The following is a 27,127-nucleotide window of genomic DNA, read 5'->3' as shown; positions in this document are numbered from 1 at the left end:
GTATTCTTTCCATTGTATCTGGCATTAGGTACTTAATTTGAACAACATTAGCTGGAAACCTACTATGAATGTACAGGCATTAGGGAAGGTAATGAAAGAGCTATAAAAAGGTGTAAAGGTATATATTTCCAATTCCACTCTCAAGTGTACAAATAAATTATACCTATTACTGACCTGTGCTCCGTTTGTGTCTTGTGTGTTCTGCTACTCCTGCTGTTACTACTCCAAGTGATAGCTGTTTGGTTTCCATGAGGCCTTTTTAAACTTCTGCAGGAAGGGTTTTGGTGCTTGTGCTTCCACTAGTACTTAGATGTAAATTTTTCCCTTGTTAAAACAATTACTTAAATAGTGTAAAAATTGTGGGGTTTTTTCTTTTTTTTTTTGCTTGTCTCAGACTGGGGATAGATATCCTATATCCTAGTTATCCTATATTTTTATTTATTATCCCTACTGCCTAATCTAATAACAGGCACAGAATACCCATTCAAGGATTTATTAAACCTGTGTTGAAAGAAAAAAATGAAGGAAATCTGCTTCCCTTAGTAGGCTATAGATTGCTTATGGAAAGTTCTGTCTTACTTTTTGATTATACAGTTCACAGCACAGGAACTCAGATAAAGAAAGTATCTAACAATTTTTTTTTAACTGATTGCAAAATTGGTCTTTATAAGACCATAAGAAAAACAGACAAAAGTGCTTTGGGATGGAAAGGGGATGGATAAAGGGGAGCATATCCACGTCACCAGGGAGGGGAAGGTGTATATCAGGAGATAACTTCAGCTCTCTATTTCTCAGAGGCCTCCTCTGGCGTTCTCCTCTGACTGCCATGCCAATAGGAGGCAGAATTTCGAATTGTTCATGTTGCTCTATATACTTTGACCTACATTCCATCTTCGTGGCACAATTTTGTTTTAAAATAAATAAAAGTATCATCAAACAAGGATAAGACAATGAACAAAACAAACGAGACTGAACTGAGAATGTGCTATTTTTATGCAAACACAATTTTTAAGAGCTAGATAATATTTTCTTGAGAAAATTGATAGCAACAGTAATGGACTTTTGCCATTCATTCCAAAACCATTTTGATGCTACATGAAGCAGAGGACTCACGATACTCTTTGACGGGGAGTGAAGTGGGAATAAGGGAGAAATTGTGGGGGGGAAAAAGGGGGTTCTTTAATAAAATTCTAACTGAATTCAGATTTTTCTGCAAGTAGTTAACAAATGTCTTAGAAAATGATTTGCTAATGGACAGCCTTGTAAAAAGTGTAAAAGTTTTGCATGCGAACAGGGCACCCACTGAAAGACTCCACACCTTTCTAGGTGGTAGAAAACAAGCGAGGAAGACAGTAATGTAAAAACAAAGAATATATTGGCTGATTATAAAATTGATTATACTTGTGGCTTTGTGGCTATTCTAACTTTAGGTTTAGACTCAAAAGTTTAGTAGTGGAGTCACACTGTACTATTTTTCCCTAAAATTTGCCTATAATTTAGGATATGTTATCACCAAGTCAGGGTCAGTTCCCTGTGGTCACATGAAACATACATAGAGATTAACACACTTCCCTAATGAATTATTAAGAGCTAAGCAGATGCATTTAGAAGGGAAGCATATAACCACAGGAAGTAAGATTGGAAAGAAAATGTTCATTTAAATCCTCTATACTTCACAACCAACATCCATTTAACTCAATCCTGGTACCATTCCCAGGCTAGATGAATATTTCTGTAAGAATCTAATGCTCTTTCAAGGCACAGCCTGGATATAGCTTTTCTGAGGTTCAATCTCCCGCAGTCTTTCTTCTGTAGGCAGCAACTCTAACTCCCTAGTAGAGAGATTTAACTACCTGCTTATAACTTAATCAAAGAACCAGTATCAGTTTGCCTTTGGATGATGCTTCTATCCCTCCAAGTTCCTGCCAACAGCTAGTTATCCTTCTCTACTTCCCTGCTGTCAGCTCTTGCTTTCCTCTCAGGCCGCTGGTGCCCAAGAAATGAGAAAAAAGTTCCCTAGCAGCACGGTGGCTTGTGGGAAACACTGTGAACTTCTTCCCCCAGCAAGAAAGGTTCTCAGTAATTGTACTTGCGTGCTTCAGGTGTCTTCCTTTGCTCTGAATAAAATGGATTTCAAATTTTAAAAATGTCATGGCAAGTTTATGAATTAGCCTATCAACTGGCTTTGAAGGCAATTAAATGGGAGGGTTCAAAAACACAAACATCTATGTCTTTAAAATAATAATATTTAAAATATTATGCACAAGTCTCCTAGAGAGGTTTGATGTGATGTAAACAGCTGCCATCACCACCCTCCACACAGGTAAACCTTACAATCTTCTATAAGGCTAAGTCAGTCTCTACACTTCCATAAAAGTTTACGTTCTAATAAGAGAAAGGGTTTGGTAAAGAAAAGAACACAGAAGTGAAGCAACACAACTAGTGATTTAGTCAGTTGTGTGCTTAACTTTCATGGTATCCAGCCATTTCATTAAACTATTCCATGTGGAAATGCTCATCACTATTATTTGTCCCTGAATGCGTAGAGTTTCTTTGTTCGCCTTTAAGCTTTATCTCCCAATATACAGAACTTGCTTCAGGCAAACCAGATGACCCATAGTAATATGATATGGCCCATCTTTCCTGCTTCCACATCTTCTCTCCAGTTAGTCCTTGGCTTGTAATGCCTGTTACAAGTCAAAAAGGCAAACGCCTCCAGAAATTCTGTCCATTCTTCAACAACCAGCGTAAACATCATCTTCTATGTCAGAGACAAATCTCCTTCAGTCTAAGAAACTTACCTATTTTTATTTTTAGCTAGATAAACTGATGTCAAGAAAAGATACATTTCCTAACTTCCCTTTATGGCTCTCCTTTATGGCACTGTGTCTAAGTTTTGTCCAAAGATATACAAGCAGAATTGTTTATGTGAAGATTCTTTCTAAAGAGCTGACTCAAATGGTGGACATTCACTTCTGGTTCCTCTTCCTTCTTCCTTATGTAGAGAGAGTGTTTGGGTACTTATCTGGACGACGTGGGAAGGGCAGCATTTCAGGTTTGTGACTTTTACTTTATACAATGAAATGTTTTGTACATATAGATACACAATTAAGTGAATTTAATGTAACTGTACCAAAAAACCTAAGGGTATGAAGAATATCTAACTCAACTTCCATTCTTCAGGTTAGAAACTATATGTATAGTACAGAGGGAAACAATATGAAATATGCTATTATAGAACACATATCTTAATCTGAAATGAACATACTGTATTAATTTTTAAATAATATAAAGAAAGCTATTCTGAAATAAATGCTATAGCTTGCCTAAAGAGTAAAGAAATATAGCAACAGTAATGGACTTTTATTACAAGAGACTCTAAGAGACTCCAAGACTCCAAGAGACTCTAATTACACTAAAGATATATTAAAATAAGCATCCAGAATCATGGCTCAACAGTCCCTCACAAATTGGTACATGAATGTATATAAATACTGTGTCAAAGTTATCCCAAAACTTCTTGAAACTTTACAGAAAGTCATTGTGTCTTTTTCAGAGGGGAAAAAGAAACTTTTAACGTTCCAAATGACAGATGTCAAGACTCATGAAATACCTAAATATTCATAACTTAGCAGACATTCTAAACAACCATCCAGGGATATATACATATTTGCTTTAATGTTATTCCTGGGACCCATTTTAAACAAAAAAACATATAGGAACAATGGGAGCACAGAGTGAAAACATACTAAGAGGTAAACTCTACTAACTGACTTATATAACCACAAATTCCATTGCAGTTTTACGCTTTCGGATAATTTTCTGACTATAACCTAGTCGAGTCTTCAGTAAATAAAGAATTTCTCTTATAGAAATTAGAAAATAGGCAAAATTATGTGTATACAGTGAGTAAAACATGGGATATAGAAACAAACGACATGAATTTTAGTACTCTGTCACAATATATAACCTCAAGTTGTATAACTTTTCATTATTTGTAATATAGTTAGAACTTACACTTACTAAACACTTATTACATGCAAGGCATAATTCCAAAAACAACATCACTAAATATTTTAATTCTTACAAGTGCCCAGTAAGATAGGTATCATTATAATCCCCATTTATGACATGATGAAGGTGAAGTTCCAAAAAATTAAGTAATGTGCCACAGATGATGCAGCTAGGAAGTAAAGCAGCCAGGATCAGAATGTGGGCAGACTGTCTCCAAACCTGAATTCATAACCATTGTGTTATACTGCCTCAGAATGAAAATTATAAAAAGAATACTGACTTTGCAGGTTGGTTGTACTAAGTGAAGTTATGCATGCAATAATGCTTTATAAACTTTAGAAGTTTAAAGAAATGTAATATTAATAGAAAAATGGCATAGGAGTACAGGAAAAAGAAAATGAAGAATAAGGATGCTGTAACTTGGTTACTGGCAGAATGTTACAGACAAGGAAAAGGAAGGAGCAACTGAAATGACTCGAGTTCACCCATGGTTACTAGAAGAGAGATGATGATACTTATAATAATAATAATTTTTGAAAGGCACCACAATTTGTAGGGAGGATGATTACAGTTTTGGATTCAGTGGCTTCAGGAGCCAACAAGATACCATGTATAGATCTCAGGCAGGCAGTTTCCAAATTTATATTTGTAGTTTAGAACAAAAGGTTCGATTCTGAGATGCAGATGGGGGGGATTATCTGAATTAAAGAGATGGACAAAGCCTAAAAGTAGATGAGCTCTCTGAGAAAGAAAGAGTAGGGAAAAAGTAAAAGAGGCCCAGGACAACCCCTGAGGAAATATGTACGTTGTAAAGAGAAACAAGATGAAAAGGAGACTGTGAAGGAAACAGGGTCATGGTTGATAGAACAAGGAAGGCAGGGAGGGAAGACATGAAGGATATCAAAGGGAACCAGGTGATCAAGGGAGTTCAGGGAGTAGGTGCAGAGACCAGCAGGTCAATGATGGCCTTAGAAACCAGAGTTTCCAGACTGTAGAGACGGCAGTGGGAGGCCTACAAGGGTTTGAGTGGGCAAAAGAGTATGAGAAGGAGGGGTTAACAGACATGACTACATAATGAAGTTTGCCAAAGTAGAGAGAAACAGATAAAAATACTAGTTAGTTTTACAGATTAGTAACCTATTTCTCAATTTGAAAAATGTACATTTTAAGGCAATGATTCAAGAGTTTTTGATAGTTTCTCAGATTCATTTCCTAGTTATTTTATAATTATCAAAATAATTAAAACAAATGTGTATAAAAATCATGGTGAAAAGAACTGTTTCCAGTCCAATGCTTACTGTTGATATTGTATGTTTAGCCACAGCATAAAAGGAGACATTTATTGTTTTATTTAAGTACAGTTGAAAAACAAAAACAATTTAGGTGTCACTAAAGTATATACCATCAAGTTGCAGGGGAAATACTGCTTGGTATAAAATATCTTGTGATAAGGGTCAGAAAACAGCAATCTTTTTTTCTAATTAAAATCCAAAAATTCTGTTTTTCTATCAGTAAGTCATAATAATTATATCCGCCTTTTCCAATTAACCTCCTCAAGACAAAACAAATATTAAAATATTCCTGACTCATAAGGAAACAAGTGTTTTATGTACTCATGGTTAGTTACATAGATAGAAACTGATTTTAGGAAACAAAACTATTACTACAAATGGATTTCAGTATACTAAATATTAATGTGTATAATGATTATATTATTTTCTTATCCAAGAAAATAATTTTCATAATATGCATATAGCAATATAGAGATATTAGAACTTTTTTCCAATTTAAACTTATGACCTTAAAGTCAACTGATTAAATATGAACAGATATCCTTGTATTTTACTAAAAATATGATGGGTGTCTATAGGAAAAAAAATTAGAATGTAAAAGTTTCAGCTCTTTATCTTCAGTTGTCTGGCCTTTGATGCTATATTTGCTCAGGCAACTATTGCCCTCATTTAGTTGGGGGCAGCATATATTGGCAAGGGAAAAAGAAAAAAAGTGGATAAGAATAAAAGAATTAAGTTGGAAGTAGGCTGGCAGTAATTGAAAATATCTTTTTCACTTTCAAACATATTTAAAACTTAAATCCCGTCTTTTTTAGCTACTTGAGAAATATCTTCCAAGGGAATAAGAACTCTCATCAATACCACTGTTAGGAAGAATATGAGGCCAATGTCTTTGTCTCATTTTACAAAAAGAACACTTAGTTACATGGGAATGGCCGAGCCAGGACTTTTTAAGTGTCTACTCTAAAAGTAGAATCTACACATCAAACTAGAAAACTGAAACAAATATCCTTGAGATACTATTGATACTTTGAGATAAACAAAATCTAGTGGGTGACACTTGAACAGAAGGCCTAGAGTTACGATGAATAATACAGTGTTTTTTGACCTTTTTGTCATTATTGCCCCCTGACCTATGACACACACACAGACACACACACACAAGCCTTTTAAGACATTTTTTCCTAATTGCTTCCACCCCGTGAAATTTAAATACTGCAGATCTGCTGCAGATCTGTTTAAATATGCTATGATGCTCTGGAGGGCAATAACGATGATAATATCTAAGTTTTGTTTGCCCTCCCTTAAGGATCAATTTTCACCCCTATTGGGGTGATAGCACCCTCTTGAGAATGCAGGAATAAGGCATGTTTGTGAAACCAGGAAGATAGGCATGTTGCTGAAAATAAGTGCATGCATACTTCTCCGTGTAGAGAAGGCACATGCTGTATGAATCAGGTAGTCAAGGAATTGTTTGATTATACATCTTCCAAGAGTATATAAAAAGAGCATATCTGGTCCACGTGATCACTGCCCCCTGGATTTTATTCCCATCAGGCTCATTTTAGGAGCTGTCAGAAAAGTCTGGCTCTCACTTTGTTATACAGCAGAAACTAACACAACATTGTAAAAAAAAAAAAAAGAGAAGAAGACGAAAGAAAAAAAAGAAAAGTCTGGCTCTAAAAATATTGGGAGTGACTAACAAATATCATAACAGCAGCTTTCCGGACAGCCTCTTCAATAAATGGTGCTGGGAAAACTGGACAGGTACGTGTAAAAGTATGGGATTAAATCACTCCCTAACACCATGCACAAAAATAAGCTCAAAATGGATTAAAGACCTAAATGTAAGGCCAGAAACTATCAAACTCTTAGAGGAAAACATAGGCAGAACACTCTATGACATAAATCACAGCAAGATCCTTTTTGACCCACCTCCTAGAGAAATGGAAATAAAAACAAAAATAAACAAATGGGACCTAATGAAACTTCAAAGCTTTTGCACAGCAAAGGAAACCATAAGCAAGACAAAAAGACAACCCTCAGAATGGGAGAAAATATTTGCAGATGAAGCAACTGACAAAGGATTAATCTCCAAAATTTATAAGCAGCTCATGCAGCTCAATAACAAAAAAACAAACAACCCAATCCAAAACTGGGCGGAAGACCTAAATAGACATTTCCCCAAAGAAGATATACAGACTGCCAACAAACACATGAAAGAATGCCAACATCATTAATCATTAGAGAAATGCAAATCAAAACTACAATGAGATATCATCTGACACCAGTCAGAATGGCCATCATCAAAAAATCTAGAAACAATAAATGCTGGAGAGGGTGTGGAGAAAAGGGAACACTCTTGCACTGCTGGTGGGAATGTGAATTGGTACAGCCACTATGGAGAACAGTATGGACGTTCCTTAAGAAACTACAAATAGAACTACCATATGACCCAGCAATCCCACTACTGGGGATATACCCTGAGAAAACCATAATTCAAAAAGAGTCATGTACCAAAATGTTCATTGCAGCTCTATTTACAATAGCCTGGAGATAGAAACAACCTAAGTTGTATGAATGGATAAAGAAGATGTGGCACATATATACAATGGAATATTACTCAGGCATAAAAAGAAACAAAATTGAGCTATTTGTAATGAGGTGGATAGACCTAGAGTCTGTCGTACAGAGTGAAGTAAGTCAGAAAGAGAGAGACAAATACTGTATGCTAACACATATATATGGAATTTAAGAAAAAAAAATGTCATGAAGAACTTAGAGGTAAGACACAAATAAAGACACAGACTTACTGGAGAATGGACTTGAGGGTATGGGGAGGGGGATGCGTAAGCTGTGACAAAGTGAGAGAGAGGCACGGACATATATACACTACCAAACGTAAGGTAGATAGCTAGTGGGAAGCAGCCGCATAGCATAGGGAGATCAGCTCGGTGCTTTGTGACCGCCTGGTGGGGTGGGATAGGGAGGGTGCAAGGGAGGGAGACGCAAGAAGGAAGAGATATGGGAACATATGTATACGTATAACTGATTCACTTTGTTATAAAGCAGAAACTGACACACCATTGTAAAGCAATTATACTCCAATAAAGATAAAAAAGAAAAATAACAGTAGCTTTCCAACCTTGCAAGCAAAAGAACATGTTTGACTATTTTTATTTATTTATTCTGCTAATATTTCTTTGGCCTCATTTATAGGCGAGTCCATATACACACAGAATTTAAAAGTCTCCTAATTAAATGAGAGAGTCCTATCAGTTCACATAGCTTTCAGAAGACCTTGCTTTAATAAATAAAATGCCTTTCAAAAAGTCAATAAATGAATTTTTCAAAATGTACCGGGGTTATAAATGTTTATTTGCTCAACATGTAATAATCAAGCTCTGTCATACTACTATTTTAAAGTCTATAGCTAGGCATAAAATAAGCTGATCTTTAAAACAATATGTTAAATGCACAGAATTTTTACATTATAGTAAAGAAAAAGAAAAGAAAATATAAAATGTGGAATGAATTGTTAACTACATAATGTAATTGATATTTTTTATTAAACTATAGATAATATATTGGAATAATCCAAGATATCTGAATGTCTTCTCATTTGTGGAAAGGTGTTATCAAGTATAACTTGAAACTTTCACTTATGACTTTTATATAATCATAATGTATGTAAGATTAAAGTATTGAAAAGATGTGGATTATATAGGTTTTCAAACTTTCATTTTTGTCATCTTTTCATCCCCAAATGGTCATCTCAGCACATCTCAAAATGGAACCTCTGAATGATGGTGGTTTTGTATATGTTGGTGAAGCTCAAACAACTATTATTAGTTTTGTTTTGTTTTTTTTTTTATTCCTTCACATTCTAAATGTCTTTATTTTAATCACAGGCACCCCCTCCAGCTTTATTAAGATATAATTGACATATAACATTGTATTAGTTTAAGGTGTACAATGTGTTGATTTGATGTACTTATATATTGCAAAATGATTACCACCAGAGCTTTTAATACCTCCATTGGGTCACATAATTACGATTTTATTTTTGTAGTGAGAACATTTAAGATCTACTCTCTAAGAAACTTTCAAGTATGTAGTACACTATTATTAACTGTAATCACCATGCTGTACATTTCCAGACTTGTCTTATAACTGAAATTTTGTACCCTCTGACTAATATCTCCCCATCTCCCTGCCCCTACCCAGTCATTAGTTTTTTTTTTGCTTTATCACTGTCCTTTATTTTTTTTTTAACTTTTAAAAATCATTTTTCATTTTATTTATTTTAAAAAATAAATTTATTTATTTTAGGCTGCGTTGGGTCTTCATTGCTGTGTGCAGGCTTTCTCTAGTTATGGTGAACAGGGGCTACTCTTCGTTGCGGTGCATGGGCTTCTCTTGTTGCGGGGCACAGGGTCTAGGGGCGTAGGCTTCAGTAGTTGTGGCACTCCAGCTCTAGGGCACAGGCTCAGCAGTTGTGGCGCACGGGCTTAGTTGCTCTGCGGCATGTGGGATCTTCGTGGACCAGGGCTTGAACCAGTGTCCCCTGCATTGGCAGGCGGATTCTTAACCACTGCACCACCAGGGAAGTCCCATTAGTTTTTTTAAAAAGTAATTCATAAGGGCCTATTAGACAATGGCATACAAACAAAGATGCAGAGCAGTTTCTGGATTGTTTCTCTCAAGCTACAAAATTCCTCTATAAAAACTGAAAGTTGACATTTCTAAAGTTTAATAGTACAAGCTTTTTAGTTAATTTTCAATACATTTCCTGAATATGTTTTTAAAGGGCAGATAACTATTGTACTGTAGACTTTCTATAATATAGTTATGAACTGTTTAGGCTTTAAAAGTTATGCTATCGGACTTCCCTGGTGGCGCATTGAGAGTCTGCCTGCCGATGCAGGGGACACGGGTTCGTGCCCCGGACTGGGAAGATCCCGCATGCCGCGGAGCAGCTGGGCCCGTGAGCCATGGCCGCTGAGCCTGCGCGTCCGGAGCCCGTGCTCCCTAACGGGAGAGGCCACAACAGTGAGAGGCCCGCGTACCACAAAAAAAAAAAAAAAAAAAAAAATAGTTATGCTATCATTCTTTTTAATTTATAATTTATGCTTCTACAGGTACAACTTACTTTAAGCAACTTAATGATATGAAAATGTTTTCATGAAAGACAAATCAGGTGGTAATTCTTTGCTATATTACAGAATTCTTTAAAATAACACATTTTCAATTGCATCTCAAATTATTTATTTTCAAACTCTAAATTAAACTTTTCCAAATGATAGTTATTTCATAATGTGAGTTATACCTATACTACCTATATTTTTAAAACTGCTTAAATCAAGCACCTGGATCATTTTTGAATTCTGAAATAAAATGCAGAGGTTGATTCAAACTTGCACAAAGAAACGTATCTTTTATATGACCTACATAGACCAAAAATTTCAAGTACTATTACTTGATTACTTTGGATATAAATATACAGTAAGAATAATTTACCTAAATAATATAATGATAGTTTTATCCTTATATTACATAACTTAGGTGGAATTAACAATTAAATTTCTCTTTCATTTTGAGGCAATAATCAGAGGAATCCTAGTATTTGTATGGCTCTGGAAAATGGCAGTTTTATTTTCCTCATAATCTTCAGAAAAATCTTTTTTTTTTAATGAAGTAAATGATTTTGAACCCATCCACAAGAGATACATCCAATTTATTGACTGATGTGAATAGTGTGGAAAGAACTGAGACCTACAGTTTTAAACCAATTTTAAAGAACTCCAGTGACAGAAGATCTTGCAGTGCTATATTTAGTGTGAGGTCACTGCCCCCTTAAATCTATCTCTCACATTTTTAGTCCAGTAACATATCTAAACTGTGGATCTGACAATGTCAATCTGTAAAAACCCTTCAATAGCTCTCTGACTTGGCCTCTCTCTCATCATTCATGTCCTAAATTAATATGTCCCTCATTCTGTTTCACCTTCTTAGCTTTTCGTAGTCACCATTCCAGTGAGGGACACTCATAGAGGATCAGGATAGAGAGGAATGGGGCACTTTAAACTGAACTCCCTTTCTGCAGGACACCCTCCCTTATAGCCCACTACTTCCACCCCCCCACCCCCGAGTATCAGTTTAGTGTTCTTCCGTGGGGTACTCACACTGCTCAATGCGGATCTTGAAGGTGACATTTATCACCCAACACACTTACGGCTATCTGGCTTTGTCAGTCTCCTTCCTGGACACTACGCTCCATGAGCTAATGCCTACATCTTCTCTTTGTAAGATAGGTCCTAGGCTGGTACCTGACCTGGCAGTAGGTGCTGAATCACTGTAGAATGAAGGAAGCATAGGGGACTAACAAGTCATTTGTAAGACTGGCTTGAAATTTGAGAATAAGTTACTTTCTCCCTTGATTTGTTTCAGATTGCTGCACAATATAAAATTTGGTTTGTTATTTTCCTCTTTGACTTACCTCCTCTGGAGGGATGTCTATAGCTAGAGATTTACCAACATCACCGACAATCTTAGCATACATTTTAGGTAAAATAATAATAGAGTTGGCTCTCCATATCCCAGGATGCAAAAACCATGGATACAAAAGACTGTACTGCGTGACTGATTTTACGTAAGGGACCTGAACATCCTTGGATTTTGCTATCCTGGAGGGTCCTGGAAGCAATCCCTGCCCCGTCACGGGAACTGAGGGCTGACTATATTGGCTCATATGAAGTAGTGTGAGGCAGACAGAGCTGTGCTCAAATTCTGGCTCTTGTATTGATCTGAACAAGCCACTTAACCTTTCATGTCCTTTACGTGTGAAATGAAGGCAATCATTCCTACCTTTCAGGATGGCAACACAGGTTTAAATGAGATATTATATGTAAAGCACTTATTGTACTGCCTTGCTCAGGGTAAATATTCAAGATATTGGAGCTAGTTTAAGACTACCTTGTTCAAAGACTGTCAAATGAAGACAAGTCACCCAAATAATATGCATGTCCCCAATCCCTCAAGGAAAATATATTCCCAAAGAGAAACCTGTGTCTCTCCAGTGAGAAAGGAAAAAGAAAAATTACTATATTTCCCAAGGAATTTAATTACTCTACTACTAACTGAGATTAGTGTGTATATTTCACCATCCTGCTTTGTTTGGGGGAGTGAGGTGGGGTGGAGAGTTAAAACTCAGATAATGATCTCAAGTTTTAGAGGCAAAGAAATTCACCTTCTAAATCCTATCTCCTGTTGGCAAGTTGCTCAGGAGAAACGCTGTCAGAGCAGATTATTTGTGTTTAGAGCAGTCACCACCACATCCCAAGAGATGACAGCCATACATAGCTCACCAGCTCTGGTAATATATAATCAATCACCTTTTGCATCCTATGGTTATAAGGATTTTTACAGCCTGCTTGAATAATACTGGAAAAGTCAGTCATTCAGTCTTTTAGCTAAAATAAACTCTCTGATCAATCCTGCTTGGAAGGAAGATCTGGGGGTTTCTTGGTAACCTCTCGAAGCCTATGAAAAGCTCTAAAAGGCTGTGAGCCAAATAACAAGACTTACTATCTAGTAAAAGTGGAGAGAAGAGAATTAGTAAAAGAGAGAAATGATTCAAGAGCCTAACGCCACAGCAGAAATATTGTGATGTGTAAAGAAAATCCATACTATGGGACCAGTGGGGGAGAGTGGGATGCTTATTCATTTATTGGCATATCCTTTAGGCAGATTACACCAATAAGATGAGGTTATCACCCAGGTGGGCCTTTGGGATTGGATCGGGGGAGGCTTAAAGATATAACTCTAAATTAGGAATCCAGGGCTAGGTATGATGTCCATTATATATTAATTTATCTTTACTCACATGTCTTAGGATAATACCTTATTTTCTCCCTTCTTAGGAAGATAAGCAATTTGACAGAGGATCCTGGACCTAGATGACTCCCTGAATTTAGAGGATTCTTCTGTGGGACACTGAAGCTCATAAAGTGAGGCTTTGAAGTTCTTTTAAAATGCTAGGTAACAAAGTAATAAGGAAGGTTTGATGAAATTTCTATGTTTCTAAATAATGTTAAATTACATAGTTCCTCCATTCTGCAAACTCCACCATCTACAACTCAACAATGGAGCTAGAGAAGTTTATATACTAAACTTTTAACCCAGGGCTATGTGGATAGTGAGTTCATTCAATGTTATATATACATACATGCATACATACACATACATATACACACACAGTATACATACAATGTGTATTTATGTGTGTGTTTTTGTGTGTGTAGTAGCCTAAGAGCAAATAATTCAGATATTAACTTTAGAAAAAACTGTGCTCTTTTCACTGGGACTTATTTTAAGGTCCAGGCCCATTTTATTGTTTTGTTACATTAGGAAATCTGCTATGCAGCCTACATGTTGAACTTCCTATTTGTGATTATCTCACCCTGAGGAGAGAGAGATGAAAAGAAAAATACGTGTCTCCCATATGTGGGAATTTTCTTTCTTTATAAAGATATGATCATATACCTTCTCACTGAGAAAAGTCAGTGCCCCAGATGGTAAGTTTTGGCTTAAAATCCATAACACATGAGGAATAATATTCCATTGATTAGCATGTTCTGCACAGAAGAACAATCTTATTTTCCCAGTAAGCCTCTCTAATGAAATAAACATTTGAACCAACAGTAATAATTAATATCTCTACTTTCTGAGGCAGTTTTAGAGCAATAAACCAAAGAGAGAAAAAAAATCTTGTTTCTGGTGTAAAAGGCTTAGAGGCAAATGACCAGAGAGCAGCAGACCTTGCTTAGATGGATAAAGACTGGGGTCCTGCAGTGGGTCTCATCTTATTGCTTTAACCATTTCTTTGGAACTTCAGTAGGACGTCAGCCCAGCTGAACAGTAGTTTAGGGAGAATCATTTACACCACACCCAATAACCCCACTGACAACCACACAGACCCCAAAAGAAGAAATGCAGGGACTTATACAGATATCCTACTCTAAGATCAAGACGGGAAGAATTAAGGACACATAGGTTCAGTTGCTTCTGTTTTCCTCTCAACATCCAGATTACTAGTAGACCCTTTTCCTATGTGTAAAGGGTGTGATGTATTCAACTTGAACAAATGTGAGTGGGCTAGAGAAAAATGTGGATAAATTGCATCAGAAACATTCTTCACTAGGTTAAGATGAACTTCTCTAAAGTGACTCTTCTCCCAGGTTATAATCGTCGGCAAGGATTTGAAGGTTCTTGTGTGAAAATTAACCTGTCAGAAAGAACACTTCTGGTACTGAGCGGGGTATTTAAATCATGTCGGGAAAGGGACAGGTGAGTCCCTCAGCTAGCCCCCAGTGATCCCAGCACAGTCTGGATTTGTCTTTGGTCCAACTTTCATTTTTGCATTTCCTTCCCATCAGTGGATCTCTATGTTCTATCTCCACAAGTTAATCACTTTGTGAGATTTTTTTAAAAAAACCACTAGTGTCACAGCCTCACGATCGCTGACTCTGGCGTGAAAGGTTGATGAGGCTCAGGGTTCAGTATTTTAAAGATCCCCAGGTAACTGCAGCAGTACTTCCTTCTTAGCCCCATGCTGTACTCATGTTCTCATTAAATGCCACTCAAAATTGGTTATCAGTGTGCTGTGAATCAAATCAGGGCCATTACTTTTAAGTCTATGCCATTTAAAATAGATTCTATTTGTGTCTCTGAGCATTTTAACAGGGCTTCAAGCCATTTACAGCTGCTCATATTGAGAATTTTGCAGTTTTTCACAGCTCAGTTTTACAGACTTCTCCTAGCTCTGTCACATTCAGTAAACTTGCCTCAACAAGCTAAGAGAAAATGCCAAAAACCAGCACTCCTACTGCTCGGCAGTCCTCTTATAACTGCTTCAATTCCAGCACTTAGCAGGAAGACATTTAAATTTTTATTGTATTCCTATCTATCAGAAAAAAGAAGAATTTACAAGTTTGACACTAAACAATCACAGATGGAAGATGTGAAGTAGGATCACACATTTTACACTGAAGTATAATGTAGCTATCACTAAATGCAGACCAACACAAAATCCATCCAACTTTCCCTGTGGCTTTAGGGAGAATGTAACATATTCATTAAAGAATGTCCCACAGAATTTCAAATGTCAAAATACAATATAATCATATTGAGAAAATCCTTCAAATTTAGTAATGGAAATTTCATAATACTGCTGAGAGAGAAAATTGCCAGTTTGTAATTATGCCTCTTTCTCCGCAGGTACCACTCATTACAGAAACTAGGAAAACATCATGGTAATGAGATTCCTAAAGAAGAAAGTAATAAAAACAGATGTACGCATACCAGACGACCACACTGTTAATAAAAGACAGTTTACTCCATTGTCATGATTTTAGTTTGTTTATAAATAGAGAAAACAATATAAGAAAAGTAGAAAAGCCTTCTCATTTAAATTCTATCTGTTGATAAAAATCTATTTGAGAAAGCTTCTCAATACCAACCAGGAAAACTCCAGAAGCAGCCCCATTCCTGTTTGCCTTGTTTGCTATGGGAAGTACAAGTCCAGCCTCCTGGTCCTTCATTGGCCCTTCACTGACAGTTGGACTCACAACATACCCATCATCTGTCCCAACTTCCCTTCCTTGTACCGTGCCCTCTATGATTTCTGTTCTAGAACCAGAGAACTTTCCTATATCTTTTACATCCTCTTGGAATTCTCTCTTTACTTCCTAGCCTTAAGGAATCTTTAAAAAATTCCAAAGCCCAGGCTATAGCAAAGGCCAATTCAATCACAATTTCTAGTATTTTTTGAAACTCTCCAAGTCATTCCAGTGTGCAATTTTGAGAATCAGTGATTTATGGGTTCTCTATTACATCAGCTATTTCCTAATACTTTCAAAATCCTTCCCCCTTTTGACAGATGCCTGACAAAATTCCAACCCTTGATCAACCATGGACTACTAGGAAAAAAAAAAATGGCACACAACAAAGAGGTTGATTTGGCTTATAATCTTGATTACAAATGAGCATTCAGTATTACCTAGATATTCTACTACAGTTCTCTAGTATTTTCATGCCTGAAGATGTCCATTTCATACTTCTACTTTTTTCTCAAAAGTCTCTTACTCCTTCCACTCTCAAATGATAACCTCACTGATAATATAAAAGTTATCAAGCATGAACTTCTTTGCCTTCACACAACTCTACTTACATCCAGAAATTGACATGAAAACAATTGGTTTAACTGAATGAATGAATAAATAAATGAGGGAACAAATCAATGAGTTCCAATGATTCCAGATTACTTCTGACATTTCAGTTTTATGTAGTAACAGCTGATGTCATGGGGAATATGTATTTTATGACTGCAACGTGAGTTTTCAGTTTTCTGGACTACCATGCCATATTATAGTAGTGAAACATTGTTAGTTTTGTTGATTTTAACCCTTCTAGTTCAGTACTTTTTAAATGAGAAATTGGAATCACTTATGTTTTGACATAAACCCAGAGAGTTACATGCAGCATTAAAATTTCTAATGGAATGAAGGTGTACTCATTTAGAAAATGGTATTCTATAACATAGAGTCCCCAGGAGGAAAAAGAAAATGGTAACCGGGAAAGCAAAGCTTCTGTTGCAAGAATGATTCTTACTTTAGTTCAAAGACTTTCTGAACAAGTGGAACATGAACATGACAGTATTGAAAGTGATTCAGATCACTCTGCATCTGAATCTCTATCTATATATGATGAAACTCAAGAAAATGAAGTCAAGTTGCTTAAAAAGATTTTCTTCAAGTTATAAGACACTTGGTTATGTGAAAATTAACATATTTGGAGTTAGCTGTCCAATGTAACCTTCTCCTACCATTGCCCAGCCTAGAATAGGATTACAAAGAGCTTTCTGAAGAGCCAGAAAAATTTTCACAGAAACTGACTTGGAACTAACTCGATGATGACAACACTTTAATTCACGTTATTTTTGAAATTCAAATCTTTAAAAATGATTAAATAATATTATTTAGTTTTTGACTTTGAGATTAAATTTTCATCATTTTGTTTGGATAGCTGATTCTTAAGATTATACATGTCTGCCAATATTTTAAATCAGCAAGATGTGTGCTTAATATTTAGATTTTAATTTATACTTTACTTGATATTTTAAAATATGTACATGTTTATATTTTAAATGAGTTAAATACTTAGGTTCTTCTCTTTTTCTAGAATTCTAAGCAGTCTTTAATAAAGAATACCATCAATGCATTATTTTGGTATTTCAGTTGACTCTTAAAAAATGACAAGGTTTATCCACTAGTAACTTATAGTTGGCCCTCCATATGCTTAGTGTCTCCACATCTGTAGATCCAACCAACCACTTAGTTTGTAGTACTGTAATACTAAATACTGAAAAATATTCATGTATGAGTGGACACTTGTGGTTCAAAATTGCATTGTTCAAGGGTCAACTGTACCTGGAATTAATACTGCAGCATCTGTATTGGTGGTTTTTTTCCCAGTACACAATTACTGGACATAGTAGCCCATTTGCCTGCCTGGCCACACCTCTCTATAGCAGTTCCTGACAAGTCACATGACAAGGTCATGCAACTACTCCCTCTGCCTCAGTAAGCTAGGTTAGGAAAAGGTAGCACTTCCAAGATAACCAGAGAACCACCAGAAAATGGGGCAAAATATATCATTAACCACAGTTTCTTCTTCTTTGAATTGCTTTAGCAGTTTATCTACATACAAGTATAGGCATAGTGAGAAAGTACTGTGGGTTCAGTTCCAGACTACCTCAATAATGTGAATATTGCAATATAGTGAGTCACACAAATTGTTTGGTTTCTCAGTGCATATAAAAGTTACATTTACACTATACTATAGTCTATAGTAATAGCATTATTTCTAAAAACAATGTACATATCTTAATTTTAAAAATAGTGTATTGCTGGGCTTCCCCGGTGGCGCAGTGGTTGAGAGTCCACCTGCTGATGCAGGGGACACAGGTTCGTGCCCTGGTCCGGGAGGATCCCACATGCCACGGAGTGGCTAGGCCCGTGAGCCATGGCCGCTGGGCCTGCACGTCCGGAGCCTGTGCTCCACAATGGGAGAGGCCACAACAGTGAGAGGCCCACGTACCACAAAAAAAAAAAAAAAAAAAAAAAGTAGTGTATTGCTAAAAAGTGCTAACCATCATCTGAACCTTTGGCAAGCTGCAGTAGTAACATTAAAGCAAATCAAAACCACAATGAGATATCACCAAACACCTGTCAGAATGGCTATCATCAAAAAGTCTACAAATAACAAATGTTGGAGAGGATGTGGAGAAAAGGGAACCTTAGTACACTGCTGGTGGGGATGTAAATTGGTGAAGCCACTATGGAAAACAGTATGGAGGTTCCTTCGAAAACTAAAAATAGAATTACCATACGATCCAGCAATTCCAATCCTGGGAATATATCTGAAGAAAATGAAAACACTAATTCGAAAAGATAACATGCACCCCAATGTTCATAGCAGCATTGCTTATAACAGCCAAGATATGGAAGCAACCTTAGTGTCCATCAACAGACGAATGGATGAAGAAGATGTGATACAAAAAATATATATACACACACACAATGGAATATTAGTCAGACATAAAAAAGAATGAAATTCTGCCATTTGCAACAATGTGAATGGACCTAGAAGGTATTATGCTTAGTGAAATGTCAGACAGAGAAAGACAAATACTCTGTTATCACTTATATATGGAATCTAAAAAATGAAACCAACAAATGAATATAAAAAAACAGAAACAGACTCATAAATTAGTGGTTACCAGTGGGGAAATGGAAGGGGTGGGGCAAAATAAGGGTAGGAGATTAAGAGATATGTATTAAATAAATAAGCTACAAGGATATATTGTACAGCTCAGGGAAATATAGCCAATTTTGTAATAAGTTTAAATAGAGTATAATCTGTAAAAATATTGAATCACTATGTTATATACCTGAAACTAATATAATACTGTAAATCAGCTACACTTCAATTAAAAAAAGAGTGCTGATCACAGATCAATGAAAAAGTATGAAATGCTGTGAGAATTATGAAAATGGGCTAGATACAGGAAGTGAGCAAAGGCTGTTGTCAAAATTGTGCCCATAGACTTGCTCAACGCAAGGTTGCCACAGACCTTCAATTTGTAAAAAACACAATATCTGTGAAGTACAATAAAGTGAAGCGCAGTGAAACAAGGTATGCCTGCAACATATATTCACTGAGGTCATCCTATGTGTAAAGCAGATGTTTTTCATTCTATATTTATTTTTAACCAACAATTAAACATTAAATAACCACTGATTATAAAAATAGCATAGACATATCCACATAGATTATCAATAATCACGTCTTATTTTTCTAATCTGTCTCCTTTTAGTTATATTACAAATAGATAAAAAAATAAACCATAAAGCTATTAAACCATCAGTCAATACCAGGCCTTTCTTACTGAAGAGTTCATGATGTTTTAAAGTGATTGAAAATCACATTTTTTCATTAAACTTGCCAATCAATGAATGATCTCTAAATTGATTTCTTTGGGCCCCAGTTTTTTCATTTATTTGAAATTTAATATTCCCAACTGACTTTAATCTCACTCCACTGCTTCAGTCCTACTCCTTCTTAGACTTTCCCTGAGTTTGTCATATGGCTTTCTTGTGCCTTTCTATTTTTCTATGTTTGCCTGGCTGAAGCAGCTCATAAATTCCACCAACAACCTAATCTCTTAACCCAGTTTCCTACATATTTACATGACATTCTCTGCTTATCTCTATCACTGTATCTAATGAATGTACTAGGACAGAGATACTTGTCTGCTTACTTGTCTGGATCCCCTTTTGGGTTTTGAGACCTTGAGGGCAAGAACTCTTTTTCACCCAGGAATATCCACCACTTAGCAATACCTGGTACATAGTAGATACATATAAATGTCTGAAGCATGAAGGAATGTTATAAATTGTGTTAAAACACATTCTAGAATGTGTTATAAATATATTATGTATAGTTTAAATTGATATATATGTCAAATTCACTAACTTTTTAAACTGAAGTTGCTTTATATCAATCTACATCTCTCTCTCGCTCCCTCCCTTCCTCCCTCTTTCTGTGTAAAATAAATCTCGGCACAGGTATTCCAGAAAAATATATTAAGTTTTTTTTTTTTTTTTTTTTTTTTGCGGTCCACGGGCCTCTCACTGTTGTGGCCTCCCCCGTTGTGGAGCACAGGCTCCGGACGCGCAGGCTCAGCGGCCATGGCTCACGGGTCCAGCCGCTCCGCGGCACGTGGGATCTTCCCGGACCGGGGCACCAACCCGTGTCCCCTGCATCGGCAGGCGGACTCTCAATCACTGTGCCACCAGGGAAGCCCTATATTAAGTTTTATACAATGCTCACACACACTCATACACAGATACCATATAATATATAATAAATGTTAACTGATTAATATCATATTGGCTTATCCTAGAAATGAGAATCAAGGCAAACATCACACCTCTTCATACATGAAAGTTAAGATGTTTTAGCAGCAGCATTCAGCAGACATCACTATGAATTAAAAAAAAAAAGTAATCTTAACTCTTAGTGAGATTTACTATAGAAATGGCTTAACTTCTGTATAATTAACCACATAATACCACCTAGGAAAATGTCATTTGATTTTTAACAAAGAATTACTGCCTTTACTGATGTTTTCAAGAGGAAATGAGTTAAATATTTTAAGAAACTTTTACATTAAACAATATACCATCAGATAAGATTCTAAAGAAACACTCTTGGATGGAATTGAAACATCAGCGTTCAGGACCCATATATTCAATGGAATAGCTAGTAATATTAAAAATAGTAATAGTAAATTTAACTTCAAGTGAAATTAAATTTAAAGAAACATTAAATATGAGTTATGTGCCTGGCAATATTCTAAGTCTTGTGTACGTATTAAATCATTTCACCCTGAAAACAATCCTCTGAGGCAGGCACTACTCCATTCTACCACTGAGCAAACAAAGGTACAGAGTAATGATGCCCCTTACCCAGCTCACACAGCTAAGCTTGTATTCCCATCGAGATCGCTTTCTTAACCACTATGCTCTACCTTTTCTCTAAAAGATATTTATTAACCATATTTTGGTAGCTAATCTATACACTGATCTAATAATAATTTTCATTTCTAATTTTTTCACATTGTAAATAGAATAAAAAGACAATCAGCTGCTGTCATTTTCTAGTTGTACAATATTGGGTGTGTCCCTTTTCCTCTCTGAGTTGTAGCTTTAGTAAAATGGGACTTGGAACATCTACCTAGATACCTGAATATTCTTCTTTCACCCCATGTTTCTTTGCAAGCCAGACAGTATTAAAAAAAAAAAAAACTTTTATGAAGATTGAGTTAGATGAGGCATATGAAAATGTTTTAGAAAATATAGTATGCTATGTCAAATATAAATTTACTTTTGTTAATATTTATTATAACTCTTATGATCAATGATATAAAAATATAAAAGTAATTTAACTATCCCTGCTCCCCTCTTCTATATTTGATTCTTTCATATGATGATATGGTAGAAGAATAGGAAATATAAACCTATTTATTCATAATCAATTAAAATAACCTAGCAAATTAAAAATTAAAAAAACCTTGCAAATATTCCCCTGGCTTTAAGCAGAGTGAAAGAACTTTTTTAAACTCAAAATTATGAGTATATAAGACAAAAACAAATAAAATAAAACAAATAAGCCAAACTGGCATCATTGTGAGAGAATTCATATTGATCTTAATTATTTTTGATAAACAGAACACATATCTAAATGCCTGATGAATTTAGGTAAATAGATTTAAATGAAAAACTACAAAAGTATGTTGTTTTCTTACTTCTTTTAAATCATTCTTTCTCTACTAGAGGGAAATAAAAATAAAATTCCAAAAGCTAGTAAGTTTTAAAATGCCTAAAACATGAGTAAACGACCAGATTGCTCCTTAGTCTTGAATTTCTTAAATTGATCTTTTTAAAAATTAATTTCTTACATGCCACTTGAAAAAAGAATAACTTTCCTTAAAACTACAACTGGGGCTTCCCTGGTGGTGCAGTGGTTGAGAGTCCGCCTGCCGATGCAGGGGACACGGGTTCGTGCCCCGGTCCGGGAAGATCCCACATGCCGCGGAGTGGCTGGGCCCGTGAGCCATGGCCGCTGAGCCTGCGCGTCCGGAGCCTGTGCTCCGCAACGGGAGAGGCCACAACAGTGAGAGGCCCTCGTACCGCACACAAAACAAAACAAAACAAAAGAAAACTACAACTGGTGATTGCAGCTAATGAACTACTGCTAAAAATAATTACAAATTAATTATATATATGCATATATGTATATATATAAATACATAAAATATCCTTTTTTGTAAAAATGTGCAAGTCTTGTGATGTGCTAGATACTGTGCTAATTGCTACTCGTTCATGAAGATATAATAGTGAATAAGATACAGATGACCCCTATTTTCATTCAGTTTTAAATATATCAAGGCAGCTATATATTTAATAGTTTTTGAAAATGTAATTTTGTTATGTGCCACAAAAGGTAGGTATAGGGTAATATAAAAATGTATAATAGGTAAAACTAGTGAAGTTTGAGGCTTTAGAAAAGACTGCCCTAAGGAAAAAAGATTTGCAAATGAAGGATTTTGTCGGGTATGGCAGGGGGTATCTGAGTAGAGTGATTTCAGAGGGGAGAACAGAAAAATATACAGAATTCATAGTGGAAGGAAGTTGGTACATTCATTGAACTGAAAGAAGGCTTGCTTGACTGGAGCAGAGCCATCAACGGGAAGACCCATGGGAGACCATTCATGCAAGGCCTAGAGGTCAGCTGGAGGACACTGCAGCCATTGAAGCCATTCAGCAGGAGAGTGCCATGATCAGGAAGTGGAAAAAAATATTTAAAGTCATGATAGCTTACAGGGAAATATTAAATTTCATAAAACAACATCAATAATCAGAAATTATAGAGACTTTGGAGATTACTGGTTTCAAAGTTAGTAGAGAAGTGCTAGATTTAGATAAGACATTGAGACAGAAGGATTTTTAAAAAGTGCTATATTGGAGTTAAACATTATAAGCCTTTTGAAGGACAAATGTAAGAAGAAAACTTCAAAAGATCTTTGAGTCCTGTATCAAAGAATAATTTCAAAATTATATTTGATACCACAAATATGGTCAATTTACAGACCTTATAGAGAGATGCTAGAAATAATTGTGTTTATTTAGCTGTGTTACTATTGAAAGTTCCATGGGAAGAGTTTCCAAAACAGAATAGCATCTTAGCCATCCTCAGGTTGAATATATACAGTTAAGATTATATTAATATAAACATTTCACAAAATTTATGAAGTTACTGGAGATTTGTTAAGATCTTAGCTGTCCATGATCCATTTTTACCCTCAGGGAAAATATTGACCAAGACTCAATTCTCATTATGAACTTTCATCAGACCTTTTTTTTTTTTTGCGGTACGCGGGCCTCTCACTGTTGTGGTCTCTCCCACAGGCTCCGGAGCACAGGCTCCGGAGCACAGGCTCCGGACGCGCAGGCTCAGCGGCCATGGCTCATGGGCCCAGCCGCTCCGCGGCATGTGGGATCTTCCTGGACCGGGGCACAAACCCGTGTCCCCTGCATCGGCAGGCGGACTATCAATCACTGTTCCACCAGGGAAGCCCCATCAGACCTTTTTAAATCTGAAAGTTATCAATATTAAATTAACTAGGGCCATTAATTCTCTGTCATCTGCAGATAGTTTTATTTTACTCTGATGCTCTGTTGCATGCTACGGGCTAGAATTGTCTTCACCAAAGGACAGTCTCAGGAAAAGGACTCTATCAGGTACTTCAAACTACTGACACTCTCAACTCTTCGCTATAGGCTTCTGAGCTGATATTGTTTACACAACTTCCAGACTAAAGCAGTAAACTAAGTCAGGATTACTAGAATTCTCGGATGCAGTGGGCTTCAAGAATTAATGACAGGACTAACAGCATGAAATCAGAGGTCTTCTTTGATTTTATTTCTCTAACAGGAAAGTTGTTTTAGTTTCCACATATATAAGGAAACTCTTTCATTTTCTTTTTAATCTATCTATATACACTGCAACAATTTAATAAACCCTGCTTTTGTAAATGAAATAAAACATTAAAAAATCTCTCACTTTACATGGTGACATAGTTGTTTACCTAAGTTCATTGACTCCACCTTTTCATCAAGATATAATTGAATAAACTGTGCGACTAAGGCCTTACTGGAAAAGCCATACTCATGAATGATGTTCATTGTGTGAAAGAGGACTAGTTGCCTTTTAGGAACTGAGGCCGGTTTTACTTATGAATACAATGCCTGCAAAGTCCACCCAGGAAGCCCAGCCTGGTGCCTGAAAGACAAAGTGCCGTCTCACAGGTCATAAGGGCCACTTCCTGACAGGTTGGGAATATTAACAAATTTTGGTGATCCTGAGAGGAGAGGGATGCACTGAAAGGTACAGGTTGTATGGGTGAAATATGGTGTATGGTTTATTGGGTCTGGCTTCCTAATCTCAAGTTAGCAAACAATAGAGGCTTTTAAAAGTCCTGTTGTGGCCTCTTCCGTTGCGGAGCACAGGCTCCGGACGCGCAGGCTCAGCGGCCATGGCTCACGGGCCCAGCCGCTCCGCGGCATGTGGGATCTTCCCAGACTGGGGCACGAACCCGTGTCCCCTGCATCGGCAGGCGGACTCTCAACCACTGCGCCATCAGGGAAGCCCCAATCTGAGATTTTTAAATAAAAATTTCCAGATAGAAATGAATTAATCTGAAGCTCTACAGCTTTTATTGTAGAAAAATGTCAGTCTCCCATATGCATTTTCCAATCTTTCTAGCTCTCTCTAACCTAAAAACTGGTGAAATTTCCTAAAACTCAAATGGTCATGGTTGACCAAATAGAACTGAAAATGGTATTAGTTGATTTTTATGTTTTATCATTCAAGATCCTTTAGACAACAATGACCTTTGAATATTCATATTTTCCTATTTTTTAAAATAAATACATTTTTTTGTCCATCACAGCATCTTGGGCGTTGGCTTCCACATTTATAATACAAGTATACTGGTATACAATTACCTCAAAGAAGACCAATAATATTAGCTCAATATGCTATGACATGACAATTATATCCTTCTTATGTTCAATGTATTACAAACACTATAATAATAAACTCGATTAAATTCAGAATAATAATTCTGTTTAAAAAAAGTTCACCCCACTTATTGACAACAATATTAAATAAAATACCAGCCATTAGATTACTTTTGCATCATGTATTAGTATAACAATAATCTTAAAGCAATTTAATTTTTACAGTTTACACTGTAAAAATGACAGTGCTTTAAAGAAATAAAGTTATAATTTTCTATTTTAAACCTGAACAACCAAACCAAAATATTCTGCATAACTTATGTCATATATAATATTAGTTAACATTTTAAACACAGATTGGATATATGTTCAGCTCATACTTACCCATGAAATTGAGATAGCCTTCTCCGCCAAGTGCATGAGTAATGAGTCGAATCATTTTATGAAGCTGTATTCCACGATCAATAACTGGAGTAAACGGGGTTAGAACACTCATGTTGGTATACATTTCAGCATCCATCAACCAAAATGCCAGCGTCTTATCCCCAACGAGTGCCTATAAAAATAAAAGTCACTGAGATAAATGCAAATAATAGGTACTAAGCAGCTGTGATTTATACTAGAATAACATGCAATTATACAGAATGGAAACAATGCAGAAGAGGTGTGTGAATTAATATTAATTTCATGTATTTTCCAACAGTCACTATGCTGAAGGTGAGCTGATGAAATACATGAGAGATCTCATGTACCTATGTTTCTTTCATTTTTAAAATAGCTTGGTGAAAAACTCATGATAAGCTACCTGAATATTTGTTATAATAAGCTGATGCTTCACATTTTTTGAAGTTAGAATAAACATGTATTTTAATGTTGAGAATACTAACAGATATTTTTTCTTTTTTTAGGATTTGAACAATGAATTTTTTAATTGAATGAATTCTTTAAATTCTATAGTGCTTTACAATTTTCAAAAGTTTCACATACATGATTTCATATAATCCCATAATCTTACATTAAACTATTAGAATACTAATAGATTTTTAAAAATATCTTGTATATCATGATTTTATTGTTTTGAAAGAATGGAAGAGTTTCCTAAAAGTAATTTATATGTATATGCATTTATATTTATATAGATGTATTTATATATATATAATATGTATATAAATATATTACAATGGACCCTCTCCCCTTCAGCAGCAAATTGACAACTTTTTCTTAAAATGTAAAATTTGCTTTCTCATTATATTTGCCATCTAATCTAAAATTAGTTTATTTTATATGAGAATATAATAGTTGACAAATGGGGCAGGTTAACTCAGAAACACCCTGAGCAGCAGAAGAGGCCTCTTAACGATCTGAATTATTTATGGTTAAAAACAGCTAACTAATACCAAGTGTTATTTATTGACAAAAAATTATATATAGTGAAACATAGAGACTAAACCATAATCTCTTCACCCTATTACTATATGATTATTTTCATTTTTAGAAAAATATTTTTACTTATAAACCTATTTTAATCTCTAAGCTATTTTCACATATATATTCATATTTATAATTTTTTATCAGGTTTAAAATTCAGTATACATTTGCTTTTATAGAAAGAAC

General features: G+C 35.7%; 1 protein-coding gene across 1 annotated transcript in view; it reads right to left on the bottom strand.

Moving 5' to 3' along the window:
- The window catches only part of GBE1 (1,4-alpha-glucan branching enzyme 1), a 298,444-nt gene that overhangs the window by 48,767 nt on the left and 222,550 nt on the right, over positions 1-27,127 (bottom strand). The window contains exon 12 of the mRNA XM_065876297.1: positions 25,898-26,069. Within this exon, the coding sequence (XP_065732369.1) occupies positions 25,898-26,069 (172 nt within the window). The remainder of the gene's footprint in view (positions 1-25,897; positions 26,070-27,127) is intronic.

This window comes from Phocoena phocoena, chromosome 4 (assembly GCF_963924675.1).
Source record: "Phocoena phocoena chromosome 4, mPhoPho1.1, whole genome shotgun sequence".
NCBI classification, from domain to species: domain Eukaryota; kingdom Metazoa; phylum Chordata; class Mammalia; order Artiodactyla; family Phocoenidae; genus Phocoena; species Phocoena phocoena.
Note: the sequence above shows the minus strand (reverse complement) of the source record. Positions and strands in the feature narration are given on the sequence as shown.